The 27,998-nt window shown below is 40.6% G+C and overlaps 1 protein-coding gene and 1 long non-coding RNA gene across 2 annotated transcripts in view; one reads left to right on the forward strand and one right to left on the reverse strand.

Moving 5' to 3' along the window:
• The window catches only part of LOC137638370 (transmembrane protein 53), a 96,622-nt gene extending 68,627 nt beyond the window's left edge, over nucleotides 1-27,995 (forward strand). Inside the window, exons 4-6 of the mRNA XM_068370401.1 lie at nucleotides 11,007-11,167; nucleotides 11,351-11,505; nucleotides 22,084-27,995. Of these exons, the coding sequence (XP_068226502.1) occupies nucleotides 11,007-11,167; nucleotides 11,351-11,505; nucleotides 22,084-22,204 (437 nt within the window). The 3' untranslated portion in view covers nucleotides 22,205-27,995. The remainder of the gene's footprint in view (nucleotides 1-11,006; nucleotides 11,168-11,350; nucleotides 11,506-22,083) is intronic.
• The window catches only part of LOC137638371 (uncharacterized), a 77,984-nt gene that overhangs the window by 2,440 nt on the left and 47,546 nt on the right, over nucleotides 1-27,998 (reverse strand). Inside the window, exon 2 of the long non-coding RNA XR_011044121.1 lies at nucleotides 25,311-25,406. This is a non-coding gene — a long non-coding RNA (uncharacterized lncRNA). The remainder of the gene's footprint in view (nucleotides 1-25,310; nucleotides 25,407-27,998) is intronic.

Genomic DNA, 27,998 nt, shown 5'->3' on the forward strand with positions numbered 1-27,998 from the left:
CGTTCGCCCTTCCGATGGACTCCTGCTGATCTCGTCACCCAACGATCCACAATTTCTCTCTCTCCCTACAGTGAACGTTCCGGCCCACATGTAAAACGTTTGCCTGCTGGGGATCATGAAATCATGAACGATCGTCATCTGCTGCGGATCATGAAATCATGAACGATCGTCAACTCATGGCCAGCTCTCCATCTGCTCGGCGATCGCCAGGACGAGAGACAATACATTTTCATCCTTCTGGACGATCTCCTTCATGAGCTTCACGCTCACATTCTGGAAGTCGCCCTCCATCTAGAAGACGCTCTTACTCTAGCATTAAGCGCTCGCGCCAAAAATATCACATGTTATCACGGTCTAGGTGCTCGTCTTCGAAGAGACGTTCTTATTCTCGATCATGAGTACGATGCTCATGATCACCAGAGAGACGCTCGTGATCATGGGCGAGACGCTCATGATCACTAACAAGACTCTCCTCTTTATGAGGCAGACGCCCTACAGATGTCGGTTGCCTCCCGTCCTCGAGAGAGTCTTCCTTCTCGTGTTCGGTCTCTCCTTCGGGGGATTCCTACGGCAGGAATTGGATTCATCCATTCCTGTCTTTTGTTTGAGTAATCCCTTTGGGGAAAACCCAAAAACAAGCCTCAGCTTTATTTCTCAAGCAACATCTTAGTCAACCTTATTTGAGATAAAGATCGTTGAAGGGAGGCAGAGAGGGGTGCCTGAAGGTTCGCTTCCAGGTGTGTGAACTTCCCCTTCTGAGGGAGAATGTCTACACAACCACTGTTCGGCAATCTTCTTGCTTGCAAGGAGATTTGCCTACGGTGGCAGATAATGTTAGTTGCACCGGTTTCGATCTCTCCTTCCGGGAATTCCTTCAGTTAGACACTCATTTCCAATAGCTAAATGCTCACATTCTCGAGCCCACGCTCACATTCTAGAGCCCCACACTCACAATCACGAGCTAAAAGATCACGATCACAAGCTACAAGCTCATGAAGACGATCACAATCATGAACTAGACGCTCACGTTCATGAACTAGATGCTCACGAGCTCTCGAGCGAGACACTTATGCTCACGAGCTCTCAAGTGCGACGCTTACGCTCACGAGCTCTCAAGTGCGATGCTTTCGCTCGAGTTCTCGAGTGAGACGCTTACACTCACAAGCAAGACGCTCACAATTACAAGTAAGATGGTCACTATCACAAGCGAGACTATCACAATTGCAAGACAGACAATCACGATCACAAGCGAGACGATCACCATCATGAGCGAACCACTCACCATCACGAGCGAGACACTCATGATTGCGAGGCATAGGTCTTTCTTACGAGGGATTAGATCTTCTATTTTGTTAAGTGCCAACTTTGCCGATCGTTAACTTGCTGATCTCCAGGCGAGCGCAGATTTCCAGTTTGCCGATTGTCAGATCTCTGATCATCAACTCGCTGATTGCCAGATTGCCGATCTCCGATCGCCAGTCCTCTGATCACAGATAGTCACCTCGCCATCATGAATCATCAGTTATGCGATTGCCGATCGCCAATTCTAGTTCAGCAATCGTCAGATCACAGATCATTATATCACCGATCATTCAACAACCGATCGCCGATCACTAGCTCGACAGTCGCCGACAATCGCCGATCATCAACCTCTGATCCCAGATCGCTGATCTCTGATCTCCAATCTCCGAGCACCTCCCTACAGCTTAGATCGCCGGTCTTCTGCTCGAAGCTTGCCGATTGCCAATCCCAGGCTCACGGGTCACCGGTGCTCCAATTCGGCAGATCTCTAGTATACCAGATCTGATTCGTCAACTGCCAATCGCCGTTTTTAATGGCTAGACGATCTCTGAATTCTTTTCAATTTTGCCGTTCGCTGATTGACGTTTGACAGCTAGCTGTTTGTAGTTTCACGCGACAGTAGCTCTCCGTTCGCTTGCTTGATTTTTGCTGTTTGGGGGCTCGTTATCACCACTAAGCCTGATCTCTGGCTGCTAAAATGAGCAACCACTTCCAGCTTCTATGGTTTAGCACTGAATACTTTGTCTTCCAAGGTAAAGCTCTGGAACGATCTGTTCTGTCGAAGACCCTTCTTTGGATCATGAGCTTTCCGAGAGAGAGCTGCTCCCGAGAGCCTCTCTTCAAAGAGGACTCTCACCTAGACGACATAGATCGTCTCCTCTCATTGCTCTTGGGCTTATGCTACTTAATTAACCATCCCCCCCACGTAGAGTTGAAGGAGTTTAACACAGTTTTCCTTCTCGGAACCTAACCCTGCACCCTTCATCGATGACTGGGATAATACAAGAGTGCAAAGTTCAATGATCCTCGCCCTTTGGGTTCTTGTTTGTGTTCTCACAAACAGGGCTTTTTGGGTTCCTGAAGTTTTTCATCTCCTACGAGATTCAAAGAACCTGCATTAAGGTGGCCAGGTTTCTGCATCAAATCTGGCTCATTTGTGGGCATTCATATCTCATGAACGTTTGTGCTTCACCTACACTTCATTCCTACTAAGGAAGGGCTTACAGGCCAGGTGCCTCAAGGACCAGGTTGCTGCTTCAGCTGCTACCTTCTCCCTTGTTGTCACGTATACAGTAGTATAGGATTACTCACAAGCCGACTTTGCTTGGATAAGAACTGTGCTAGGAAGCCAGTCTCCTGCAGCAAATGGGATCTCGGACATAGTGGGGGAGGCAGATCGCTTGAATCTGTTCCTCCCCCTGCATCGGGAGGCACAATCCCAAGGGGTTACTGCCCCACCCTAATTCTCTCTTTCTTAGAGAACTGACTTCAGTGCTGTCTGACGCAACAGCTCTAGCAACTTGATTGCTACAGTTCGGGTCAGCCCTAGATGAGTGACTAACGAGAACAACAGAGGTTGTCGGCGTTTTGGGTACTCCCAGTCTCAGTCGGCCTTTACGCCTTTGGACCTTCGTGTTATTATTATTATTATTACTAGCTAAGCTACAACCATAGTTGGAAAAGCAGGATGCTATAAGCCCTGGGGCTCCAATAGGGAAAATAGGCCAGTGAGGAAAGGAAACAAGGAAAAATAAAATATTTTTAGATCAGTAACAACATTAAAATCAATATCTCCCATATAAACTATAAAAACTTCAACAAAACAAGAGGATGAGGAATAAGACAGAATAGTGTGCCCAAGTGTACCCTCAAGCAAGAGAACTCTAACCCAAGACAGTGGAAGACCATGGTACATGGGCCATGGTGCTACCCAAGACTAGAGAACAATGGTTTGATTTTGGAGTGTTGAGCACATTTAACCTCCATCTGCAAAATACTTTTCCGGGGAAATATATTTGCCTAACCCTTCGTGAAACTTGGTCTTGTTCATGAAGTCGGACGATGGCTCTCTTCCATAACCGGAGCTCTCCCTTCGGCCAGAGTTATTGGAAGGGAATATCTTCCTTTCTCATTGTAGTAGAGTGAGGTTTTTCAAGTAATGAAAAAAAAAAAAAAAACCCTCTCATGAGCTCGAAATACTCTGCTCATGTTTTTCGCTAAGGACAGAGTCCACATCCAAACTACAAGAGATATTCTTGTATTTTTTTTCTTTTTCCTCACAATTGAAATACAGTAATACCTTGAGATACAAGTTTAATGCGTTCCGGGAACAAGCTCGTATGTCAATTTGCTCGTATCTCAGATTAATTTTTCCCATGTAAAATAACTAGAAAAAAATTACAGTTATCCGTTCTCACCCTCTGGAAAAAAACCCTAAAGACAGTATATTACAGTGGAAAAATATGTTTTTAATTGTTCTAATTAACATTCTACGCTCACAAAATAACAAATACCTATGAACTGGTTATGATGCTCAATAAAATGTAACATTATTATGGAATTCTTACCTTCGAGACAGACGGTAGCGGCTAACGGCGGTGTGTGCGGAGGAGGTAGAGAGGATGGGGAGGGGAGAGTCTTGACGGCAACAAGTTCGGTATGCAACACTTTTGTAACACTATGTTTTCTTTTGTCTCCCCTTCAAAATGTTGCGAAAATGACGAACGCAAGTGTCGTCACAATAGGCTAATGCATGACCACTCTCCAACTTGTCCGGGTGCCTCTTTTCCATATAATTAGAAAACTCCTGCCACTTTGCTAACATGTCTTTGATTTCTGCCGTAGAAAGGTGGCCATCGTCTTCCACCTCCTCCTTGCTACTGAGCTCTTGCAACACCTCCGAATGTTGCATCTCCTGGAGCTCTATCAATTCCTGTGTCGTGAGCTCTTCCTGATGCTCCTCGACAAGGTTGTTCACATCTGCCTCGTCTACCTCCAGCCCCATGGACTTTCCAAGAGACACGATTTCATCCTTCGTAATAGGTTTGGTCATCAGGGTCTGTCGATTCGAACCCTTCAAAGTCCCTCTCAGCGATGGAAGCTAGCCACAATTTCTTCCATGCTGAATTAAGAGTTTTTCTTGTGACACCCTGCCATGCATCGTCAATAATTTTTAAGTAATGGACAATATTGAAATGTTCCTTCCAAAATTTACGAAGGGTGAGATTGGTGTCGTCTGTGACATCGAAGCATTTCTTGAACAAAATGCTTCCTGTACAGTTTTTTGAAGTTGGAAATAACTTGTTGGTCCATGGGCTGGAGGAATGGCGTGGTGTTGGGCGGGAGATAAAGGACCTTGATTAACCTGAACTCATCAAGAATGTCCTCTTTGAGACCAGGAGGGTGACCAAGGGCATTGTCGAGGACCAGGAGACATTTCATTGGCAGGTTTTTCTCGGCCAAATATTTTTTGACTACCGCACCAAAGCACAGATTAACCCATTCTGTAAAGAAATGCTGCGCAAGCCAAGCTTTAGCATTAGCGCACCACTTCACTTGCAGTTTTTCTTTCAAGATCCTTTGGCTCTTGAAAGCACGTGGGTTTTCCGAGTGGTATACCAGCAGTGGCTTGACCTTACAATCACCGCTGGCATTGGCACACAAGGCTAGAGTTAACCCGTCCATCATGGGTTTATATCCCGGTAGTCTCTTCTCTGCCGTGATGAATGTCCTCCTGGGCATCTTCCAGAAAAGGCCAGTTTCATCACAGTTGAAAGACTTGTTGGGGGACGAAGCCATGTCGGGCGATAACCGAGGCAAAGGTTGTGACGAAGTCCGCCACGGCTTTCGAGTCGGAACTTGCTGCTTTCCCATGCCTCACAACCTAGTGTATCCCAGTCCGTTTTTTAAAGTTATCCAACCAGCTACGGCTGGCTTTGAAGGTTTCCGCTGGCGTCGAAGTCTCCCCTCTCTCGGTTGCTTGCTTCCCTTTCAAGTCATCATAGATTCTGCTGGCCTTTTCACATATGATCATCTCGGTCACGCTATCTCCCGCCAACTGTTTCTCTTTTATTCATAATAAAAGAAGCCTTTCCATCTCTTCGTGAATATCACTGCGCAGCTTGGAAAGGATGGTTACTCCTTTGGAAGGCTTGGTGCTCTTTATAGCATCTCTCTGCTTGAGGATGGTATATATGTCGATGTTCTCCTCTCATATTGGCGTGCCAGCTCAGTCACTCTTACGCCACTCTCTTGTTTTTCGATTATTTCATGCTTCATCTCCATTGTCATCATACGCTTTTTCTTTTCACTACCCTTGTTTGCACTCACTTGCTTTGGACCTATTGCTTATTCACTTAATTCTGCACTGATCAATGCAAAAAAACATAAAAAAAAAACACTACGGCTCAAAGATAAACTTTAAGCGACGCAGATCCGACGGGAAAGACCGAGCGATGCTGTCCTGGTGAGAAGCCTTTCACACACTCAGCCACCTGGCGGCCGCATAGGGAACTACCTCGTATCAAATTTTTTCTCTTATCTCAGGACAAAAATTTGCTCTGAACTCTCCTTGTATATCAAATTTCTTGTATGCAAGGACACTCGTATCTCAAGGTATTACTGTATCCAGTCTCGTGGGAAGATGCAGTTTGCCAGGATAGTACTGAGCTTTGTCGGTCAGAGGTCTCCTGTTATAGTCTCTCCTTTTGAAATGAGTTTAACCTTTAAATCTTGTCTTGTGAGAGAAGGGGTTTGCAATTAAACAGTTAACCCGTGGCTTAGTGTACTGTACAGGATGCGCCCTGTTTCCAAGACTTTGGACTACTGACTGATCCTAACAGTCTCTAGCTCCTCCGAGATATCTCCTTCAGTTTAACACGATCTATGAATTGGAGTTATATAAGGAAAGACCCTACTGTCATATCCATTATGGGTATCTATAGACTTGATTATGCGCCTGTGGAAACTTCAGCAGGTTCGACAACTACAACCTCTTCAGGACTAGCCAGGTCCCAGGTCCTTCGGCACTAGGAATTGTCCTTCCCTCTTGTTCTCTACGAGATCCGAGCAAGAGACTGCCCTGGTAAAGAGGCTGCTAGATGAGAATTTCTTCTAGGGAGGCGATCTCCTCGGTTTTCCTGGATTTGACATTTCCTATGAGAGCATCAAAGAAAATGGGGGAGGCCACATACAGTACCACCCGTCCTTAGGACTATGATCAGAGCACAAATGATACCGTCTCTTAATCTCCTAGAAGGCATTCTCTTCCCTCAGGAAGATTTGCCTAGGGGGATGGCATTGATTCGTGTTTCCTGTTCGTGGGATAATGGGAAACACTTCCTCCACCTACATGGTCTCCCCTTCAGGATATCCTGTCAACGGGCTAGGATTTTATCCAATCCACTCCTTCTGCGGGAGACTTCCTCCAACGGCCTCTGTTTAGAGGCTTTCTTTCAGAAGCAGAAGGGATATCAATGACACGCATTGACCTCCTTCTTCCTGAATTCACTTGTTGGGCTCCCTTCTTCGAGCAATTTCTCCCAGAAAAAAATGGCTTCTCCCCGCCACTGATCAGTTCTCATCGGCAGACACGTCTCAATAAGAGACTCAGCTAGCCCAATTGACTCGTCTTGCCTACCTAAAAGACACGTCACATCCAGTGACACATCTACAGCATTAGAGAACCCATTACAGACTTCCTTTACGACTAGATGCTCCGTAGTGAGGATTGGTGAAGTTTGCCTCTTTTCTCGAGGGCTATTCCATGATAGATACTCAAAATTGCCATAGGGAGGAATGCCAATTGTTGTTCTTTGCAGAGTTTGAGCCTACTTACCCGTAGTAGGGTAATAAAGCCCCTCTACGGGACACGGGTTGCTTTTTTCGATCCCAGGGTGCCTTACCTCAAAGACCTAGGACACCTAGAAAGCATATCTTCTCATAATCCTGAGGACAGTTTCTCCTCGTGTGGCCCTCGACCAAGAGAATAGTCGTATCCTATGGATCGCCCCCAAAGTCTCTCACTCACGGGGAGAAACCAAGTATAGTCAGGCTTCGTTCTTCGCGATAATTGGGTTACAAACGCAGGCGCGAAAAGTTTATTTTAGCGAATAAATACTGCACTAGGGTGGGCTAACTCCTAACCTAAAAAGTCACTGCGGGTGCCCGAGCTGATGATTAACCTAGCAAATACTGCCTAATATTGTTTTAATTTGGTTTTTACAAGTTTATAATCATATGTGCAGTGTACAGTACATTTGCACACATGTACACAGTAAGGTTACAGTACAGTATTGTGCTTAGGTAAAGTTTACCGAGTTGTCATTTTCCTTTACTGTTCTGTATAACAAGAAGCTTTTATGATCTCGCTTTTAGCGAGTTTTCAGCAGCGGAGACTTGATACACAGATGAGGGAAGAGATGAGCAAAGGAAGCAGTAGTGGGAGCTTGCTGTAAGGCCAGGTTTCCAACTCTGAAGAGGAATCAGAATTACTTTTTAAAGCCATACTCAATAGAATATTTGTGAGACACTTACACAGAATGAAGAAAGACCAGGCTAAGTTGGCATGCTCTTGAGGTCCAGATACAATCTGCCTGGTATGGGGATGATTTCTACCCAAAATGCCTTTCTGGATTTACTGATTGACCATTCTAGGAGTAGTCTGATCTCATAAGGAAATATCTTTGTTAGTAAAGGAGGTTAGGTCAAGCCTTTAAAACAAACCTCTTTATGAACTCTTTTCAGGGAATTTTAATTCAATCATTGTAGGTATTGGCCGAGCAAAATAAGGAAAACCTATGATGCCGTTTTCAAAGTGTTTGGACTGTACCATATGTGATTGCACAACGAACGGGATTAGAACAGACATGAGGCAACTGCATATTAAAGAAAAATATGTGTACTCTGTCGAATAATTTTGTAGTACCTACTCAGAAACAAGTTCTGATGTTGGGTCTAGTATTGGAAGCAAAGAGTATTGCAAAGTTGACAGAACAGATTTCCTCAATGAGCCAGTTTTCCTTAATGGCCCAAACTTTCCAGTCAGATAGACCTTTTACCTCCTCACTGCTGGTGTTATTTTCAATGCTACAAGAATCCCTAATTTTTAGTCAAGATCAGGCAAGAGATAAGAAGGCTATTTATCCAGACTTAACCCAATTATCAAGTCAGGATCTGATAAATTCCACGACCATAAGTGATGGTATCATACAGCCCCATCTTTCATTTGGGGGCAGACTTGCATTTCCTGGGCATCTGATCACCATCTCTAACCGGACTTGTGGGTCTTATTGGTTTTATGAGATGGCTACCAACTGCCATTCGACTCCAAACTTCCTTTGTCCAATTACGCGATCCTTCTGTAGGGACAGCATAGACAAGGCCGAGGCTATGTGACAGGAGGTATGAAAGATGATATAGAATAGGGTAGTGGAGGAAGTACAGTAAAAGAGAATGGTCCTTCATCAGGTTTTACCATAGCCTTTTTCTGTTGTCAAAATCATCAGGGAGTTGCCAACCAGTAATACAATACAATACTAGTATCCCATCTTACTGTTAAGTGTGGAAATCAGCAAGTAAGAGATACTTTTAGTTTAGGTTCATTGCTTTGGCCCATGTTGCTACCTACGAAGGCAATAGCACTGTGGATGGCTAACAGAGCATTATGAAAAAATTTGAGCATCATACCTCAGAGCGAGAGCTTTTATTTTTCCCTTAGATTAAGGGGACAAATATGTTCCTTCCAGAGGAGGAACAGCGATGAATTTTGGTTAAGTATGGAAACGATTAATTTTATTTTAAAATGTATATTATTTATGGCTTCTCACAAATCTGTGTACCTGTACTTGACTCCCATTTTAAATTTGTTTAATCCCATTTCTTTTGAAAAGCCATTCATATAACACACACAGTACTATGTAGAGTGTAAGGTATGGTCTTCATTCACGCATAGTTCTGAAAATCTTTTATTGTTTGTATGGGACACAAGATTATAGTAATGGGAGGTATTTTGCAACAGTAAACTACTGAACTTTGAGTAGAGTTCATTTTGTCTTTGATCTGAATTCCACATGCCACACTTTGTACTATGTGCCTAGTCTTCCATGACTCATAAGAGACACAAAGTATTTTGTCTTTTATAAATGGATAAGTCATAATGTTTAGTTTTAAACTTCAGCCTGTTATCCAAGAATCAGAAAAAATGTTTCAAAAGAATTTTTGAATAAACATTATTCAACTTGAATATAGTAGCTCAACTTTCATTGCTTAAAGAATATTTTCAGAATAGAAAAATAATACTTTAACCATTTGTCTGATTATCAGGGATTTTAGAAAAAAAAAATGTTTCTAAATGCTGGGTTGGAATCATGTATTTTACATACAGTATTGCATCTCTCCAATAGCTCATTACAATAGAATTTTGAAGGTCAATAGTATACTATCTAAATTTACATAATCTAAATCAAAGCCAGGTTATAGGTTTCAGTATAATAAAGGTGCAAGAGAACACCAACTAAAGCTTATTCTTCTCTCTGGTTACGGTTTCTTTGCCTACACATAAACCAAATAGTCTGGCCTATTCTTTACATATTCTCCTGTCCTCATACATCCAACAACTCTGAGATTACCAAACAATTCTTCTTCTCTCTAGGGGTTAATTACTGCACTTTAATTTTTCAGTGGCCACTTTCCTCTTGGTAAGGGTAGAAGAGACTCTTTAGCTATGGTAAGCAACTCTTCTCAGAGAAGGTCACTCCAAAATCAAACCATTATTCTCTAGTCTTGGGTAGTGCTATAGCCACTGTACCATGGTCTTCCACTGTCTTGGGTTAGAGTTCTCTTGCTTGAGGGTACACTCGGGTACACTATTCTCTATTATTGGTCTTCCTCTTGTTTTGTTAAAGTTTTTATAGTTTATATAGGAAATATTCATTTTGATGTTACTGTTCTTAAAATATTTTACTTTTCCTTGTTTCCTTTCCTCACTGGGCTGTTTTCCCTGTTTGAGCCCCTGTGCTTCTAGCATCCTGCTTTTCCAACTAGGGTTGTAGCATAGCAAGTAATAATAATAATAATAGGTGTGGTACACACTTAAGGTATTAGATACTATCACTAGTGTCTAGCCAGATAGTACTACATTGGATCCCTCTCTGTTTACAGCATATTTTTCCTATGGCATATTCTTTACACATTCTCCCCTTTCCTTATACACCTGAGGACAACACTAATCTAACCAAACAATTCTTCTTTGTTCAAGGGGTTAACTACTACACTGTAATTGCTCAGTGGCTACTTTCTTCTACTTGGTAACATTAGAAGATACTTTAGCCGTGGTAAGCGGCTTTTCTCAGAGAAGAACACTCTAAAATCAAACCATTGTCCACTAGTCTTAGGTAGTGCTATAGCCTCTGTACCGTGGTCTTCTAATGTTTTGGGTTAGAGTATTCTTGCTTGAGTGAGCACTCAGGCACATGATTATATATATTTCATTATTTCCTTTCTTCACTGGGCTATTTTTCCTTTTGGAGCCCTTGGTCTTGTAGTATCCTAGTAATAATAATAATAGAGCACAAAAAGCCAAACCCTGCCGAAATGATGAAGATGTCAACCCCCTCATCAGATTGACATAGGTTCGTTTTCTTAGTTTTCAAAATGTATTATGTTGCATTTAAACTGGATACGAACAAATTTATAACATGTTTCAGCTGCAACCGCCATATATGAAGTAACCCCTGGATCGGTGTGGATGAAGCTTTGTGCATCATTGGGGATGGTGATTTACCTGGTAGGGTGGGGAGTGTTATCAGTGCTTTGGACAATCATCTCTGGAAAACTCCCAAAACATGCTCCCTGGGCATTAGTTGAGGTATGTAATTGTGTTTTACTATACAGTGCAAGTGTATACAAAACTGGATTAAAAATGTGACCATTTTAATATTAAGAATTTTGTTACATATTTTTTTTTTCACAATGAAACGAAATATAAATTTTTTTTGATGCAGTATCATATTTTGTTCTATAATGTCTTATTTTTCTTGATTTTCTCTAGGAACAATCTAGATGTCCTCAGCTTTTCCTGTACTCAAAAGCAGATAAATTGATAAGTTCTGATGATGTTGAATTTTTCATTGCCGAGCGCCAAAAATTAGGAATACTTGTAATGACAAAATGCTGGACTGATTCCCAGCATGTTCAACATTATAGGTAAGTAAAATTAGCATACATAGTTAAAAGGCCATTTTAATGAGGAAGACTTTATGTAACTTACTTAGCACAGAAGGTGGGATATCCTCAAATCTACACTCTTTATATAATTATATGTTCCTCTTTAGCTTAAACTAGGTGAATCTGATACACACTGTTCAAATGAAAGGGCAATCCATTAGTCTGATTCGTTTTATAGTAGGGAGAGCAATGAGAAACTCAGAGTCCTCATTCATGTTAAGCTAAATTGACTAGATTAGATTTTTGATCTAATAAAATGAAAAAAATCTTTATCTTGACCTTGATGTGTATATCCAAATGAGATTTTGATTATTTTTTTTACTTATCCTAATAAAAGGTTAATTTTCCACTTGAATTGTTAATGTTATTCCAATTGGTAAATGTGGTAATTATAGCTTTTTAGTACTACTGCTGATTACAAACCAGTTTTTCAAACTTGTGTGTTATCTCAAGTTTTTCAACATCGGTTGACTTACAGTTTATTACTAAAATAATCGTCTATACTCTAGTTTGTGGTTTGTCTTATGCAAGCGTGTTGTTTCTTGTGATGCTCCTTTTCTAATTACTAATCTTTCAGAAATACCTTTGGTTTAATCATAGCATTTGCTTGATTAGCTTTGACTTTGCATAATCATGAGGCACTTGTTTTCCAACTTTGATAGATTGAAGTTGGTTTGTTGTTATTTAAAATCATTGAATTTTTAATTAGTAGGGTGCAATGAATAGTTGCTAATGGGGTCTAATCTGACTATAGGAATGCAATCTCTGGTGATCATGGTAGTGCTCTTGGTCCAAAATTTTTCTATAAAAACACATGTGGCATGACTTTGAAAGAAAATTTGTTTATGTACATAATACTACCCTCTTTACATTGATCACGTCTATTCAGTGTAGATCTATAGTTTGCCAAGTTGCTTAACAGAGATATTGTATATTTAAATTGAAAGTGAATAGAGCAAAGTATAGGGATGAAGAGTAACCAACAAAACCCAAAAGAAAGAATGTTCGTAGGTTTATGACACTGTAAGCAGCACCCAAATCTATTTGAAATTCACTTTAAAAGTAAATACTTGGTGTGTCTTCCTCAACTGAACATAAAATCGTTGTACAGTAAGACCTTGCTTGGTCAGAATGAATTTGACAAGTTAAAAATTTCTTCTATAGCAGATACTGTAAAATTTCATTTGTTCCTACATGACCTTTGATAGGAGTATGACTTTAGCAAAGCTGGATCGCCTAATGTTTTAACAAGCTAAAGAAAACCTCACTTTGACTTCGGTTGCCGGACGGCACAGACATACTTCTTGGTGTCCTCATGTGGTTGTTTTAATGTTTTCCTTTCTTTCTTAATGAATAAATTTGCAGACTTTCATGTTCAAGGGATATTAATGGAAGAATCCCAGGGTATGTAGTATTTCCTGATAACTGTAATTGTTTAAGTTTGCTCCATTAACTTCCATTATCCAACATACTTTTTCCTCCCAGACATGTTTGTTGCTGACCTATCCCTCTTGTGTGTGGCTTTACAATGATGACAACAACAGGAATCTAAGAAAGTTGGTTTTCTTAGACATCAGTGGTTCTGCCACCGCAGGGAGTGAAAGGGGAAAACACCACCTATCTTCTTTCCTTCAGTGTCTGCCAATCCAGAAAGCATGCTCTAAGGATGTTTCACCTGGTTGTGCTGCTGTGATCCGTATCCCCATCTCCGTGATAATGTCGTCTTCGGCCTGCATGACTCTTGAGGACAAACTTTAAGTTCTTCATCCTCCACTGCTTCATTTTTACTGCAACTTTGCAGAGAACAAATAGAATATGTATTCAAAGAAGTCCAGGATGATCACAATTGATATGAGTTGCGTTCACGTGATGCATACCGTTTTCTCGCTTGATGCATATTGTTTCTCTCCGATGTCTCCTATTGGGAGAGAGAAAGTGCAGTAGCAGGAATCTATCTTGAGTGAATGCTGAGAGTTGTCCCACTGCTGAATGAAACATTGGCACATATAACACTAGGGAGGTATCTGGGTACTTGGTATGGATGTTCACACACCTTTTACCTGTGTCGCCTGATCTTGTGCCAGGTGGAGTAAAAGCCGAGAGGTATTCCACAGCAAGAAATATATTGGTTCTCGCAACTCTTGTACGAGCAGTCTGGATGGAGAGCGCTACCCTATTTTGCCCACTTTAATGAAGTTCTCTCTCTTTCTCTTTCGGGAGAGAAAGAGAGAAGTGGTTGACAAAGAGTTATCGGTATGTGCTACTATCTCTCTCGTCTGTAGCCACACTTTCAGAAGTGGCGCTTACTAAGGAAAATGTCGCAAAGCACAGGATGACCGATCGGGACAAGTCTCGCGATACTGGATTGAATCATCTGCATGGCTTCGTGTTAGGAACAGCTGTATACCAAACCTGACCCTCTAACGGGAAGGTGTTTCAGTACGAGGCACAGGAGCGGGAAGATGTTTCAGTACGTACTGGGGCTCATTCGATGCCAAGCATAAACACTACTGAACAAGATGTAGGCAGTTGCTTTGTTCCTCCTGCCTTGCGACTTTTCAAAGATCTTTGGCAACACCATTGCCTCGCACAAGAAGAAATCTGTTAGAGCTCAGAAGTCTGTATTGTTCCTCTAGCTTAACATAGCTACGATAAACATTCCTGACTACAGTCAAGCCTCGTTATTCGCAATAGTTACATAACAGACAGTGGCGACGAGCGAAAATTCGCGAATAAATGTTACACTAGGGTGGGCTAGCTCCTAACCTAAAAAGTCTCTGTCCCTTGCCACAAGTGGGTGCCCGAGCGGATGATTAACACAGTAAATACTACCTAATAGTTTTAGGCAGTATTGTAACCCACCTTAGCCCAACTCCCTGACAGACTTGAGTGTGCTGTAGGGAGAGGGGTGGGGGGGTGGGTGCAATTAGCTTGCACTGACTATTAAGCATACTACCACAACAGGCTCAGTAGAGGAAGGATTATCTAGTGGAGACGGGCGAGTAAATTCACACCCCTAACAAGCTGAACGAGGGGGGGTTTAGTGTACATTACCACAACAGTCAATACACGGACTAGAACACGAGGAATAACTCGGTCTTCGAGCGACTGTCATATCATACTGCTCTTCTTATTCATTAGAGGTACTGCCATCACCCACTTGGAACAATGGTCGACCACCATCAGCCACCCAATAAAACCTGTACTGGTTGTTGGGAGACTTACAAGGTCCATAGTAACCAATTCAAAAGGAGAAGAGGTCACTATCTTCAAGATTGGCTGGGCAACCACCTTCCTTGAAACCTTACAAGTCTGACATCCCCAACATGTCCGGCACATATCCCTGATTACACTAATCAAAGATTTTTATAAAACGAGTTGACGGAGCATTGCAGTCATTTTTCTGATCCCCCAGTGAGCATTCTGGAGGTGTGTCACGGCAACTAGGTCAATAAGGACATTGAAGGTGACTACCGGGACTACTGAGTCATCTGGGTTAATCTTCACTAGCAAACCCTGGTGTACTTCCAGGTCAGACCAACATCTCCTATAGGGCAGATAGGAGCATGGAACCTGACACGCAGGAACCCCGGATGACAGATTGGATCTGGCGATGATCTCCTTGGATCTTGGCCACCTGACTAAAGGAAAGAAGATCATACCCAGAGAATACTCCACGATCAGGTTCAGGATCAGTCACCTTCATAACAGTGGTCTCGGTATGCTGTGGGGAGACAGAATACCTTGAGAAACAATTGAAGAACAGGAGTACAGTATGGTCATACACCAACTGTTCTCGGGGTGAATCTAGTGTCAGGTAGGCTGCGTCCAGTAGATTCCTACCAAGAACAAAACAAAAGTTAATGTCTTTGGCAGCTACCACCGCTTAGTTAAACAGCGGTAGTCTCCACCTGGTAGGACACTTCACCTCTAACTGGACGTAGCCTACAATGCTGGTGCAGGAACCGGTAATCCCTCTGTTCTCCTGACAGTATCTGGTACTCTATGCCAAGTTGGCTCAGTACAGACTCACAAGACAAACCTGTGCCCCTGTATCAACAAACGCATAAAATAAGGTCTCCCTGTATAATTACTATACCTACTGTTGAGTGTTGACACATGCATACAACTGGACTGACGAGGTGCCTTTTCTGTCACGTACTGGATTACAGGACAATCCTCTGGTGCTTCCTGATCATCAGTGACCAAGCCCTCAGTGTCAGGCATACGAGATTTCACCTCCCCCCTATGGCCTAGAATCACATCAGTTGGAGGGATTTAATTGCGGAGCTCGATCAGAGGGTTAAAATGCACTCCAGACAGACATTGAAGATGCACACAGCAAGGCTCAGTCACAGATGGATCACGATAGACTACAGGACAAGTGGGACCCCAATGGACCCAGATTTCAAGGTTCAGTAGCTCAGACACTGCCAAGAGCAACTCCAGAACTGGGACTTTATGTGGAAAATGCATTGCCTTGATCCTGTTCTTGCTAGTTATGTGTACAGTAGTTTAAAGCCTAGTCGACCAGTGACCTTCAGAAACTGCTGAACTAGGCTTCCCGGAGCTTGGCGTACTTCAGCTGAGAGTCAGGTGCGACTCCTGACCCCTTCCATCCAGCAGTTCACGACTAGCTCCAAGGATTCAATGAAAGAATATGGACTACCACGAGCCTCCTTATACAAGGCCAGTCCAGTAGACAACTTGTGAGTGGTGGGTTCAGTAGTAAGCAGGCAGTCAGTTAATGCGGGCCAGCGGGATAACCAGTCTGCTGCAGCATTCTGATCACCTGGACAGTGGTTAACAATAAAGTTACATTCGGACAGGTCCTTCAGTGTCCGTGCAAGATGACTGTCCACCATCTTCATGTCATGAAGATACATCAGGGGATTGTGATTAGAATGAATCACAAAAATCTGACCATAGAGGAAGGCCCTGAAGGTTTTCACTCCCCATCGCAGAGCAGCCAACTCACGCTCAATGGTATAGTAATGGGTCTTGCAGTCAAGGAAGGTCATGGAGTCATACGCTATCATCCGACGCTCCCCTGGATGCTCCAAAGACTCCTGGCACAGACAAGCACCAGCACCCTCACCCGAAGTGACAGCAAACGACTCCAAGGGTTTAGCATCAGCAGAGTAGTCAGGGTATGACAACATAATCCTCCTTGATCAGTTCCTTCAAGCGCTCAAAGACACAGTCCATTTCAGTTTTCTAGTCCCTTGGGATTTACGTCCTCCAGTCTTTGCAGATAACGGTTTGGATATCTGTGAGCACATGTGAATAAACTTCAGTTGGAAGTTTACCAGACCTAGGAATCTCCTTAGCTCACGCACAGTGGTAGGTTTAGGGAAGTCCTCCACTTCTGGATGTATTCTGGCAGCTTATGCATACCAGAATGTCCAACCAGATGACCAAGATACTGGACCTCGGCTTAAACCCAAGAACATTTCCCGAGCTTTATCTCGAGTTTGTGCTTCTGGAGAGTGGCCAAAACTCGCTCTACCAGTTTCAAGTGTTCCTTGAAAGAAGACCTAAGTATCAAAATATCTTCAATGTAGACAACCACCTTGGCTTTCGGGAACTCATGGAGATTACTCTGCATTTCTCTCTGGAACACTGCAGGTGCAACACTGCAGGTGCATTCTGGAGTCCAAAAACATAAGCGTCTGAACTGCCAGTGTCCAAAGGCGGTAGAGAAAGCCTTGTATTCTTTACTGTCCTCTGCCAATGGGGTAACTGGTAGTATCCATGAACCAGGTCAAGGGTTGTTAACTATTTGACTCCTTGAAACCCAAATATGGAGTGTGCCATGTTTTCATCGGGAACTTCTCAGAGCTAGTTACCTTATTCAGTCTACAGTAGTCCACACACAACCGTAGACTATTGTCCTTTTTTCGGACAGGAACAATGGGTGAAGACCAAGGAGAAATGCTGGGTTCAGTAATACCCAGTTCATGCAACTCCTTGCACTGTTCCTCGATGACGTCAGCAATGGGTTTTGCAAACCATCTAACCCTCTGATAAATGGGCGTCTCGTTATACAGGTGGATGCGCACATCATCGTCACCAGTACTGATAACCAGATGACGTCGAAGTATTTGATGAAACTGGTCCTTCTGAGAAGAGTCCAGTTCAACAGAGATAGACAGATTGTCTATCTCTTCTAATACGTTCGGTTCAGGTGTCAGGTCGCACTCCTGTGCTATCAGGCAGGATAGAGGATCATCTGCCATTGCCTTCCCCAAGAGATCATTTCTTGATCTTTGCAGTTTCTTCAGATGAACCCTTGATTAAAACCGAGGCTTTTCCATCTTTTAAGTTCTAGGATGCCAGGGATTGCTTTAGCTTTTCTTGACAGACCGGGATTTATGATGTCGACATGATAATACATCTCCGGCCAACAGTTGGTCGGACAAGCAGGTCACCTAAAACAAGTGTCAAGTCCCTTAGGAAAGTCTACAATAATAGGAACAAGTATGGGCTCAATACTGGCAATCCTGATTGAATCGGTTGTGTGGACTTCAAGTGCATAAAACACTTGCTGACAACAGGCTCCACGTATCGGGACATAATGCTCCCAAAAAGGCTCATGGGGAGTACTGCCAACGCTCAGCCGATTTCGGGCTCCGTCAACTATCACCCCATTTGCTCTCAAGAACTGGTAACAGCACTACGTGGAACACACTCGGGGTGAATGTCATTCCATGCAGTATAGGGGTCAACCTAAGGTTTTAGGTCCTGTTTGCCCTAAACCTTTCAGACCAATGGTGTTGGGTGCCATCTGCAGCAGGTAATCATGCACTACTCTCCATGACAGGAGGTTGACCTCGGCTCCGGAGTCAACGAGAGCATCCAACACTACCGAAGGAAACTCAGACATGGTCACTGAGACAACCATGTGTGGTACAGGAGCAAACTGCGCCAGGTTAACCCCACGAAGGGTTTTCAATACAGCCTCAGTTCCTACTCCCTCCCTGGAGGAGTCAGTTGGAGAAGCTCTGGACAGTGTCGAGGACAGGTTATCACTGGCCAACCCTGAAAGAGTCATTGGATGTGCAATGACCTTTTCATGTTGAGGGGTAACCTTGGAAATCTAAATTTCCAAGGCTGCCACCAGAATACTAGGAGCAAGCTTCCTAGCTCTCGCACCCTCCATCGATGTAGCCCCATCCTGTACACCAAAGGTCTGGTGTTCAAAGCCCTATGATACTCCTCGGTTCTTGATGACCTCTTTGGCTTTGACCTCTTACTCTTCCTCTCCTTCTCCTCAACAGTCCGAGAAGAAGCACTGGACTCGCTCCCAATTTGGCTCTCCCTGCTGCTGGGTGATCCAGAGTAGGACGACGGGATTGTAGTAGCATTCACCCGGTATTGCTCTCCACCTTCAAGGAGTCTGGACGGAGGTGGTCTCCCTCCCAGGGCTGCGGGCAGTAGCTGTCTTCTGGATAGGTGTTCTGTGCATTGACGACACCTATTGCCCACACTGAGCGACATGGTGGTTGGCCAACACTTGTCCACAAGGTGCCCAGGTTTCCTGCACCACGCACAGTACCACCTCTGGAATGGAGGAGAACTATCCGGGTTGCGAGATGTTGGTAGGCGCACTCCAACAGGTGGTGGTTTGGGGACAGGTCGAGGAGGAGTGCGTGGATACACTTGGTCAGGTGCAGGTGAACGGCTGGGGGCAGCCATAGCAACCCTGTCGGCATAGGAGCCGTGCCATGACTGTCCCACACGACTGATGGGCAAGTCCTCTGCCTTCTGGCTTCACTGACGGAATGCTTCGTCGATTTCCACCTTTAGGAACCTTTCTAGCTCAGCAGTCCACCGGCCAGAGCTTTCTGTGGTATATTTACTGGCGCAGTAGGCCTCAAAATCCCTCAGGAATCGGGCAAAACTCTGGCCAGTTTCTAGCTGGAAGATCCTAGGCTTGGGGGTTTTCCTGGAATTGAGGGCCTTGAGTAGGCCTGACTGAAAAGAACGGACATGATTGGTGGAGACAGTGTCGGCTGAACTGACACAGGAACTGGAGCTGGAACTGTCCCCATTAATCTCACTACCAGAATATTCGCTGGTTGACTCCTGGGACAGCGTTGTCATTTCGGTTATAGCTGGTCTGGTCTTTTCCTTGGCTTGGCGTCTCTGCTTTGGAATGACCCCTGTCTGGGCAAGAATTGTCTCAGCTGTATCTGTTGGAGCCTTTTCTGGTCTGCTGGACATAACTTGGTCACCCAAGAACGGCTCCCCTAGTCCACTGGCTGAAGCCTCTGGCGGACTAAAAGGGTTAGTTGCTGGAACAGGGGAGGATGAAAGAGGTCCACTCCAAGCAGGAGACTCCCAGAAGCCATGTACAGGAGGGGGCTGGAGACCTCCAATCACCGGTCCCTCTCCAGTTACAGGAATGGCCAGACCATTGACGTTTGGCTGGCCAAGCAGGGGACGTAGAAGGAGTGTTGGTGGTCACTGTAGTTGTGATCTCGGTGGCAACGTGGCATGTTGGTGACAGCTCCACGTTCTTTAGCGGCGCCACCTGAATTGTCAGGGACTTCAACTGAGTTGCCAGGTCACTGACAATCGTGACGAGGCTCTCCACATCCTGACTAAGCCTCCTCTTAGCTTTTCAACCCTTGGTCGATGACGGTGCCATACCTAAAGGTAGGTGCTTCAAGGGTCTGGGCACCAAAAATTATGTAGTGGTTTGTGGACTGTGGGTAGATGTAGCACGCAGACTGCCTAGTGTTCGAATGCTGACCACACTTCGTTTCACTACACAAAAAAAAAAAAAAAAGAGACGGTAGAATACTCAGAAATCTAGGTAAAAAGTAAACAATCAAGGATGCACTGGGCAACACCCCTTAATTTTATACTGGGCAAAACACCCAACTAGAACCTTACTCCCCTCTTATCTTCTCTTGCTTTGAACTTGCTGAATAAACACACAGTATGTCCACTAATTTAAATCTGGAAAAATATCAGAAGTTACAAATAGCTTGAATCTCAGGTTAGATTTTACAAAAGTATCAGATAACAACAAATATAATTGGTGGCTGAGAAGGGGACACTGGTGTAGTGGAAAAATACACTGTTTACAAAAATATAAAAAATATTTATTTTGTGATAAAGAAAATAGTGAGGAGAAAGTACAGGTCGCCAAAGAAGAATCTAAATTCAAATTAATTTGAATAATTGCTTCATAAGACAAGGTTATACATCTGACCTGTCCCTCCAATCTCACCTGTACATCAGAAAGACAAAGAATTTGTAACATAAAACTTATAACCCTCAGTGTTTCACCCAGAGGGGAAGGATAAATAGCCTATTAAATACAGTATAGTAACTAAGTAAAGCCATGCTACAAACATTTACATATTATACAGTAGTACATTAATGAACTACAGTAAACATCCAGATATAAAATGTTTTCAGCAGCCAACCTCGGCAGCTACAATCATTGTCAAAGTTCCCAGCTGGCAGCACAAGAAATCATCAAGCTTAATGGAGAACCCTACCACATTACAGTTCAAGATCCACACAGTGAGTGAAAATAGTCAGGTCAAAAATCTCTGAATATCTATTCAACCGTAGGGTTTTCTTTCACTAAAGTGTCCAGTGCACTAGTATCCTAAGAATTCCCCACGTTAAAAAACTAGAAAATATTCAATCACCAGCTTGACAAATCTACATCACCTTCAAAAGCAGAGGGGAGTCCAAATCACTCTTGCTTCCCATCATTAACAGATTCTCCACACTTCATTGTCAGACAATTTACCCAGGCTGACCAGTGACGTAAACAGCTGCAGGATTATGAAATGTTACTCCTATTCCAGTACCTCTACTCGACTCCCTATTGAGTGTAGAGTATTGCTGTCATTACATGTTAAACAGATCGAGTCATTTTTTGGGGGGGCGGCCACCTGAGGGTTAACAAAAATCTTACAATTTATTATGAATTTAAATGACAGTTTATAAAGTGAAACCATAAAGCTTTTTTTCACACAAACAATAATTCATTGTACCGTACAGTATCATGATTTTTTCGTATAATGAAGGCAGTTTTACATGTAAATTGCCTAATTCATTCCAAGCCCTAAAAACATTAAATTTTACAATAAAGTTATAACCACAATGAAATACAGCCAAATACATCTGAATCCTTCAATATACCTAACCTAACTGTTGATACCTGTAAATGAATTGGTTACTAGAACACAATGCAAATAAATGGAAAATAATACAGGTACAGTACAATACTGTGCGTGTATGAAATATAGAGTACCATACTGTACTGTACTGTAAAGAGGTACATTTTCTGTCATGCATAATCAAACCATTTTTTAAATGGTAGCTAATCTATTGTTCAGTAATACAATTAATATTCATTGGTGATATGTCAATAAATAACCTACCTTTTTTTATACACTCGTATTTTTAAGCTATTTTATTGTAAAACTGTAATAGTATACAGTAGTATGAAGAATGGTTTTGTGCTGTACAGTTGAAAGTATAAAAACACATAGATTTTTTTTCTTATCTTTGCATTTTTATCCACAGACAATATCCTGACGAGTACACCAACTCAGTGTACAACTTTCTTACAACCTGCCTCAGCAGAGATGTAGTTAAAGAGGAAGAAGTTGCAAACAGAGATGCTGACAAGGCAAAAAGTGATTAGGGTTACTAATAGTTTAAAAATGTTACCACTCACTCACTTTATATCATTATTGATACCAAATTCACAGTAAAGTATATCCTTTTCTTTTTCCAATTTCATCTTGGAATGTTGCAGATTAATAATCTTTATTGTTATTTCACAAAACATTTAAATAAGTTTGACTAAATTCTGTGGTAGTAAGATTTAAAGGAATTGAATTATTTAAAGCAATATTATAAGGTTAAATTTCATTGATTGATTGCAGTTTGAGGTGGCAAATGGAATGTAAATATGTAAATACTGTATTAGAAAAGTAGTGGGTTATAAAAAGTAAAGTGTGTATAACTAGGCATTTCATCTAGTCAAAAGTAACACTGTTAGTCAACTTGGATTGTGAGATTTGTTAGTCAACTTGGATTGTGAGATTTTTACAACACACATTTTGATTTTGTTAATTTTTAGTACAGTAATTGCAAATATAGTTCAGTCAAGGTTTTAAAAGTGTGGTTTTCAATTTTAAGTAGATTCTTCCAGTGATTTTGCATTTGTTTGTGATAACATAGTTACAATGGCAAAGTTTAGTACAGTGGAGCATTCCATCACTAGAGTATTACCATTCTTTGACCAAATTCTGTTAAGTTCCCAGAAATCCTTTTTTTTTTTTATCATAAAAATATTTTACTTAGGATTTTCCTTGTCAAAATCCCTAGAGCTATCCCTTTGTATTAAAAGCAATGTAATTTATAAGTCACATTATGAATGTAGCACAACACTTGACAACTACAAAACAATTCTTGTGAAATTATTTACTTTGCTTTTTCTTGATCAATTTCTTATGTGTGGTATTTGCAATACCTGTCTCAATTTAGTTCCTACTTAAATATAGCATTTTGTGTAGGCTAAAATAGTAGTAGGCCATATGCATGTATTGTATGCAATATCTTTTATGAAAAGCCAGTGTTATATTTTATTTTCTTGATAGCAAAGAGTATTTTTCCAGTTTGCAATTTGTCAAATATTTATCAATGTGTAATGTTGAGTTATTCCTTCAGTGTAAATACAAAATATGCTAAGCTTTCCAGTAATTTTCTGTGATTCAGAAAGTTAATTTTCTGTGATTTAGGTATAAATATTCTCATTAAAAATGAGAAATGTCTAATTAAAATAATTAATTTGTGTGTTTCTGACTTTAGTTACGATTGATTTTTCTTCTGTTATAGTTTAAATCACACCTTAGATTTAAGTTACCAAAAGTATATGCATATTTTGCAATTTATATTTGGTTCAGAGCATGGTTACACAATTTTTTTTTTTTTCCTATAATGGCACATGTATTGTTTATACCTCAGGTATAACATCTGAAGCTATTTCTGACAACATAAAATTTTATGCCGTCCTAGTTTGTTTCTCATTGGACACAAGAGTTTTGATGGCACTTGATGTATTTAAGCTAGTTTATATTGCATTTAAGAGGGGCAAAAAATAAATTAAAACAAATGGTTTTAAAAACAAATATTTAGAGGCAGATAGCATTTTAAAGGAACTACCAGATAATCTCAATAGTTTTTGTACAAGCTATGGGCAAACAAAAATAGATAGAATGGACCTTAACATGTCTCCTGATTTTTAAGTATAGACAAATGCAAGCACTTGATTCTCAACTAGTGTAACAAAGAATAGCTTTAGGGGAAAGTAGGATCACCAAAATAAATAAAAGGCCAGTGAAAATAAATATTGGTAAAGATCTCGACTTTCTCAGAATATGCACAATCCTAATTGAAACTAATGATGCATTAAGAAAAACTTGAACTCTTAAAAGTTTATCTTGGAGGTACTGATAGTGTGAATGAGTGTCAAATGGGTTATGTGACAACACGTGGTAAAAAATCGTAAACATGAACTCATCTTGGGACCATCATAATAATTTCCACACGAAGGCTGTTTTTCATATAAGATAAAAAGTTGTTTTTGTCATATAGGAGGATAGCAATGGAGGTGGAAAAGTCCATTTCTTGGTTAACATTTCTACCCCATTAAAGTTAGTGTTATATGCTATTAGTGGCAAGTGAAAATACAGTTGCCAATTAGCACCTTTCTGAAAGTAAATAACTGAACATGAATGATTCAGTTGTGCAAAAACACTGATTCCAAACACTTTAATCTACCTTCACAGAATTATATCTTTGCTATAGTTCAAACTTTGAGTCTTCCTCCTATACTTTTACTTTCACAGCTGAATCCATTTTTTGAAAGATATTCTTCTGAAAACTTCATAGCTTTTATGGTGAACCAAAGCAGAGGAAGTTTTGACCACATATAGTGAGGCAATTAACATCCCTACTTCTCTGAAGTAAAAACAGCGTGCCATATTGTATAAGATGGCTTTAATCATGAGCTAGCTATAAATGCATTTTTATCAATTGTGAACAAAGTATCCTTCTGTGTTGGTCAAACTCTTCTTCCAAGTTGTGAATATTGCTGCGCCTCTGTAAATGTATGTTTGCCAGCAGCTGTGCTCGGCACCACTATCAATATGAACATGCAGATCAGGACATACTGGTGTTTAGTTGTTCAGATAACCTTATAATTATCTTCATGCTTTTCATCCAAAGTTTTTGTTAATTCTATTTTGTATTGTTATGTTTAGCTCAGCAACCAGTAACTGGGAACCTCTATCTGTGATATATTTATATGATACACCAGTCTGTTCTTTAGTCAAGTGTTATAAGAGAGCAAATGTCATCCCACTTGCTATTTCATACAATTCTTTCTATATGTAGGTTGCTCGGCTATTCTTTTCTTGTCTAAAGCAATAGATATATCTTATCACATTCTTATAGAGTCTTGAATGTCAGTTAGCTGCCAAGTTAAAAACCCGATTCACCTTATCTCATTAGTTCCTAGAGAAGTTTGAATATTTTAAAAGATATAAAAAACAAACTAGCAAAAAATAGATTCAACTTCTGTGATGCTGCAATGCATAAATGTCTTGTAATGAATCTGCACAATATTGTCACTTTGGGGGAATACATTGCTTTTGGTAAATAACTCTACAATGAATAGGACAGTCAGCTATGGGCACATTATACAAGAGATAACTTTTACTGCAAACATTGTGGCAACTAACCTTAGTGCTTCATAATGGGACTTCTTGTCAAATACCTCAATCACCCTCTATGTATTTTCCCTTTTAGCTTTGTGGTTAGCTCCAAAATGCGCCAATCTGTTGTCATTAAAGAAAAATACAAATCATAAATTGTTTATCTATCTCACAGCATAAAAACAAGCAAAGTTTCATTGCACATAAAACATTGTTGGGCTCTATTCAAAACCATTAGCATTTTCAATGAGTCAGGTGAGATCTCCATCTAAAATCACAAGGCTATCAATAGATATAGTTAACAAATGTACATCCTTTTTTGAGATATATATTAAGGCCTCAATGTTTGAGTAATTTTCAGTTTATCAAATGGTACAGCATAGCAGACAACAACAAAAAGTAAAAAATACCAGTCTTATAATGATGAGAATAAAAAAAAATTGTATCATGCCATTACTAAATTGGGAGTTACCAGATGCCTCCTTAGCTTTTCATGTGTATGAAAATTTATCAAACCAACTGTGCTCTCCTTTGACAATTACATAATACTGTACATTACTGTATTTTGATAACATCAACATTGACTGGGCTTTCATCTACAAAACTTAAAAGATGTGTAATTTGAATACAAAAAAAACTATAATTTTTCTTTAGAGAACAAAGTAGCAGGTCTAGAGAAAATGTCATTAAAATAAATTCCATACATTTATCTTCGGGATTGTCCTTGAAAAAAACTGGAAAGGAAAATAAATAATCATGTAAATCAGAAAAATCATGCTCAGAATTGTTTCAGTATGATGATTATTGTTAAGACTATAAAATCACAAAATCATAATTTAGAACTGTTTTTTGCTCTGTTTCTAATAAGGCTGATCATTATATATTAAGAACTGTTTCTAAGGGCTTGATTCAAAATAGAAAATAGTTAAGTACACCAATGATTTGTGTAAAATGACATTTAAATACTGCACTTGCCCCCAGCCTTAGATGATTTATTAAGTATATGCCTTCGCAATTTATAAGAAGAAAAGAAAAAGTTGAAACAGGAAGTTATAAAACAAAGATGTTTTGTGTAATGTGCCAACACAGATTGGGTTGAAACCAAGTCTTTAAACCTTTAATAAGGAAATTATTCTTGAAAAGGGACCAATCCCCTTAGTAATGCCTTTTGCATGCCCTTTATAACATCAATACCTATGAGTGAATAGGGTAAATTATATAAAATTCATATAGTGTTAACCTTCATTTCGAAGGAAAAAAATTATTGAGCATTTCATCTTTTCCAAGATGGTTAAGAATTCAAGGTAGCGATGCACAAAATTTTTTAAACTGGGTCACAGAGATGATACATTTTTGCCTATTAAATGGCCTCAACATTAGTATGCAAGTTCAATACAAAATCATCAAATAAACAGTTTATTGTAGGCCTAACAACCCATTATTTCTTTAACTAGATATTTCAATTTCTTTACGGAATAATTGTATGAACAAAATACTTCTGAGTAAAGGACCTGTGACAAATACTGTAACACATGCATTATTGTATTTTCCTCCTCCTCAGCATTATTTAATCTTTTTAAGGAGAAATATCACAATATTCAACACTCAAGACAAAATAAATTCCATACAAATCTGTCAATATGACTAAAATTATTTATCTAAGTTCCAGAAAAAAAGAGCTGATGCACTTTTGCGAACATTATGTACATCAAATCCTTGAACACTCCAATATTGTGTGTTACGGGTTGTTAAAGTAAGGGACAATGTAACAAGCTTGTAAGACTTTCAAGTGGAAAAAGTACTTTGTGATGGTCGAGAGTGTGCAGTACTGTCCATTATTATGACTTTGCATTATGTGCTTAAGCTCTATTGTTTTCAGTCTTTTACTTGACTGTATCTCCAATACAGTACTTTCCATCGTCAATTTTCACCACTCAAAAAAAAATAAAATTACTTTTAGTCAGCCCATTTGACAGGTAGAAATTTGACATGTTGAACGGCTTTACAATGATTACTTGGGATTTTGCAGTGGTATGAAGGCTAAAAGATCAAGAATCTACAGTTGGAAAACACACTAGTAGTTACTCAGTTATGACCAGTGGTTTTGTTTGCCTATTTACTAAATTTATAACAACAAAACCACTGTTACAGAAATAGGCATAGAATTTCCTAAGCTACCAAATTAGTTAAAAATAATAAGCAATTTGGAATGAAGAATATGCCAATGATCAAAATTTTGACAGATTTGCTATTAACATTATTATAAGCTAAGCTGAACCCTAGTTGGAACAGCAAAATTGTACTAAAGCTCTGGGGCCCCTACAGGGAATATGTTTTGTCATGTGACCGATCCTTTCATTTGATTTTGCCCTATGCATGACGCAATTTATGGAATATGGCCCAGTATTTGGCCAGGGAGACCAATTAGCTCCATGATTCAAATCAGGTAAAAACATTTGGTTGCACTTAGGGATCAAAGGAACATTGCTACTACCCTAAGATAATGCCTACAGTGCACTACATGAATGATAACTTTGATTTCATTACAAGAAAAGGAATATCCTGGTAACCTATTAAAAAGAAGTAACAATAGATACAATGTAATCTATTCTTCTGGATTAGTTTATTATTAACTCTAAAGCCATTACTGTATATCAGGGTACAAATAAATATAAAATTCTAAGCAAAATAAAAGTGCTAAAAAAAGAAAAATAT

Source organism: Palaemon carinicauda, chromosome 3 (genome assembly GCF_036898095.1).
Source record: "Palaemon carinicauda isolate YSFRI2023 chromosome 3, ASM3689809v2, whole genome shotgun sequence".
Classification (NCBI taxonomy): Eukaryota; Metazoa; Arthropoda; class Malacostraca; order Decapoda; family Palaemonidae; genus Palaemon; species Palaemon carinicauda.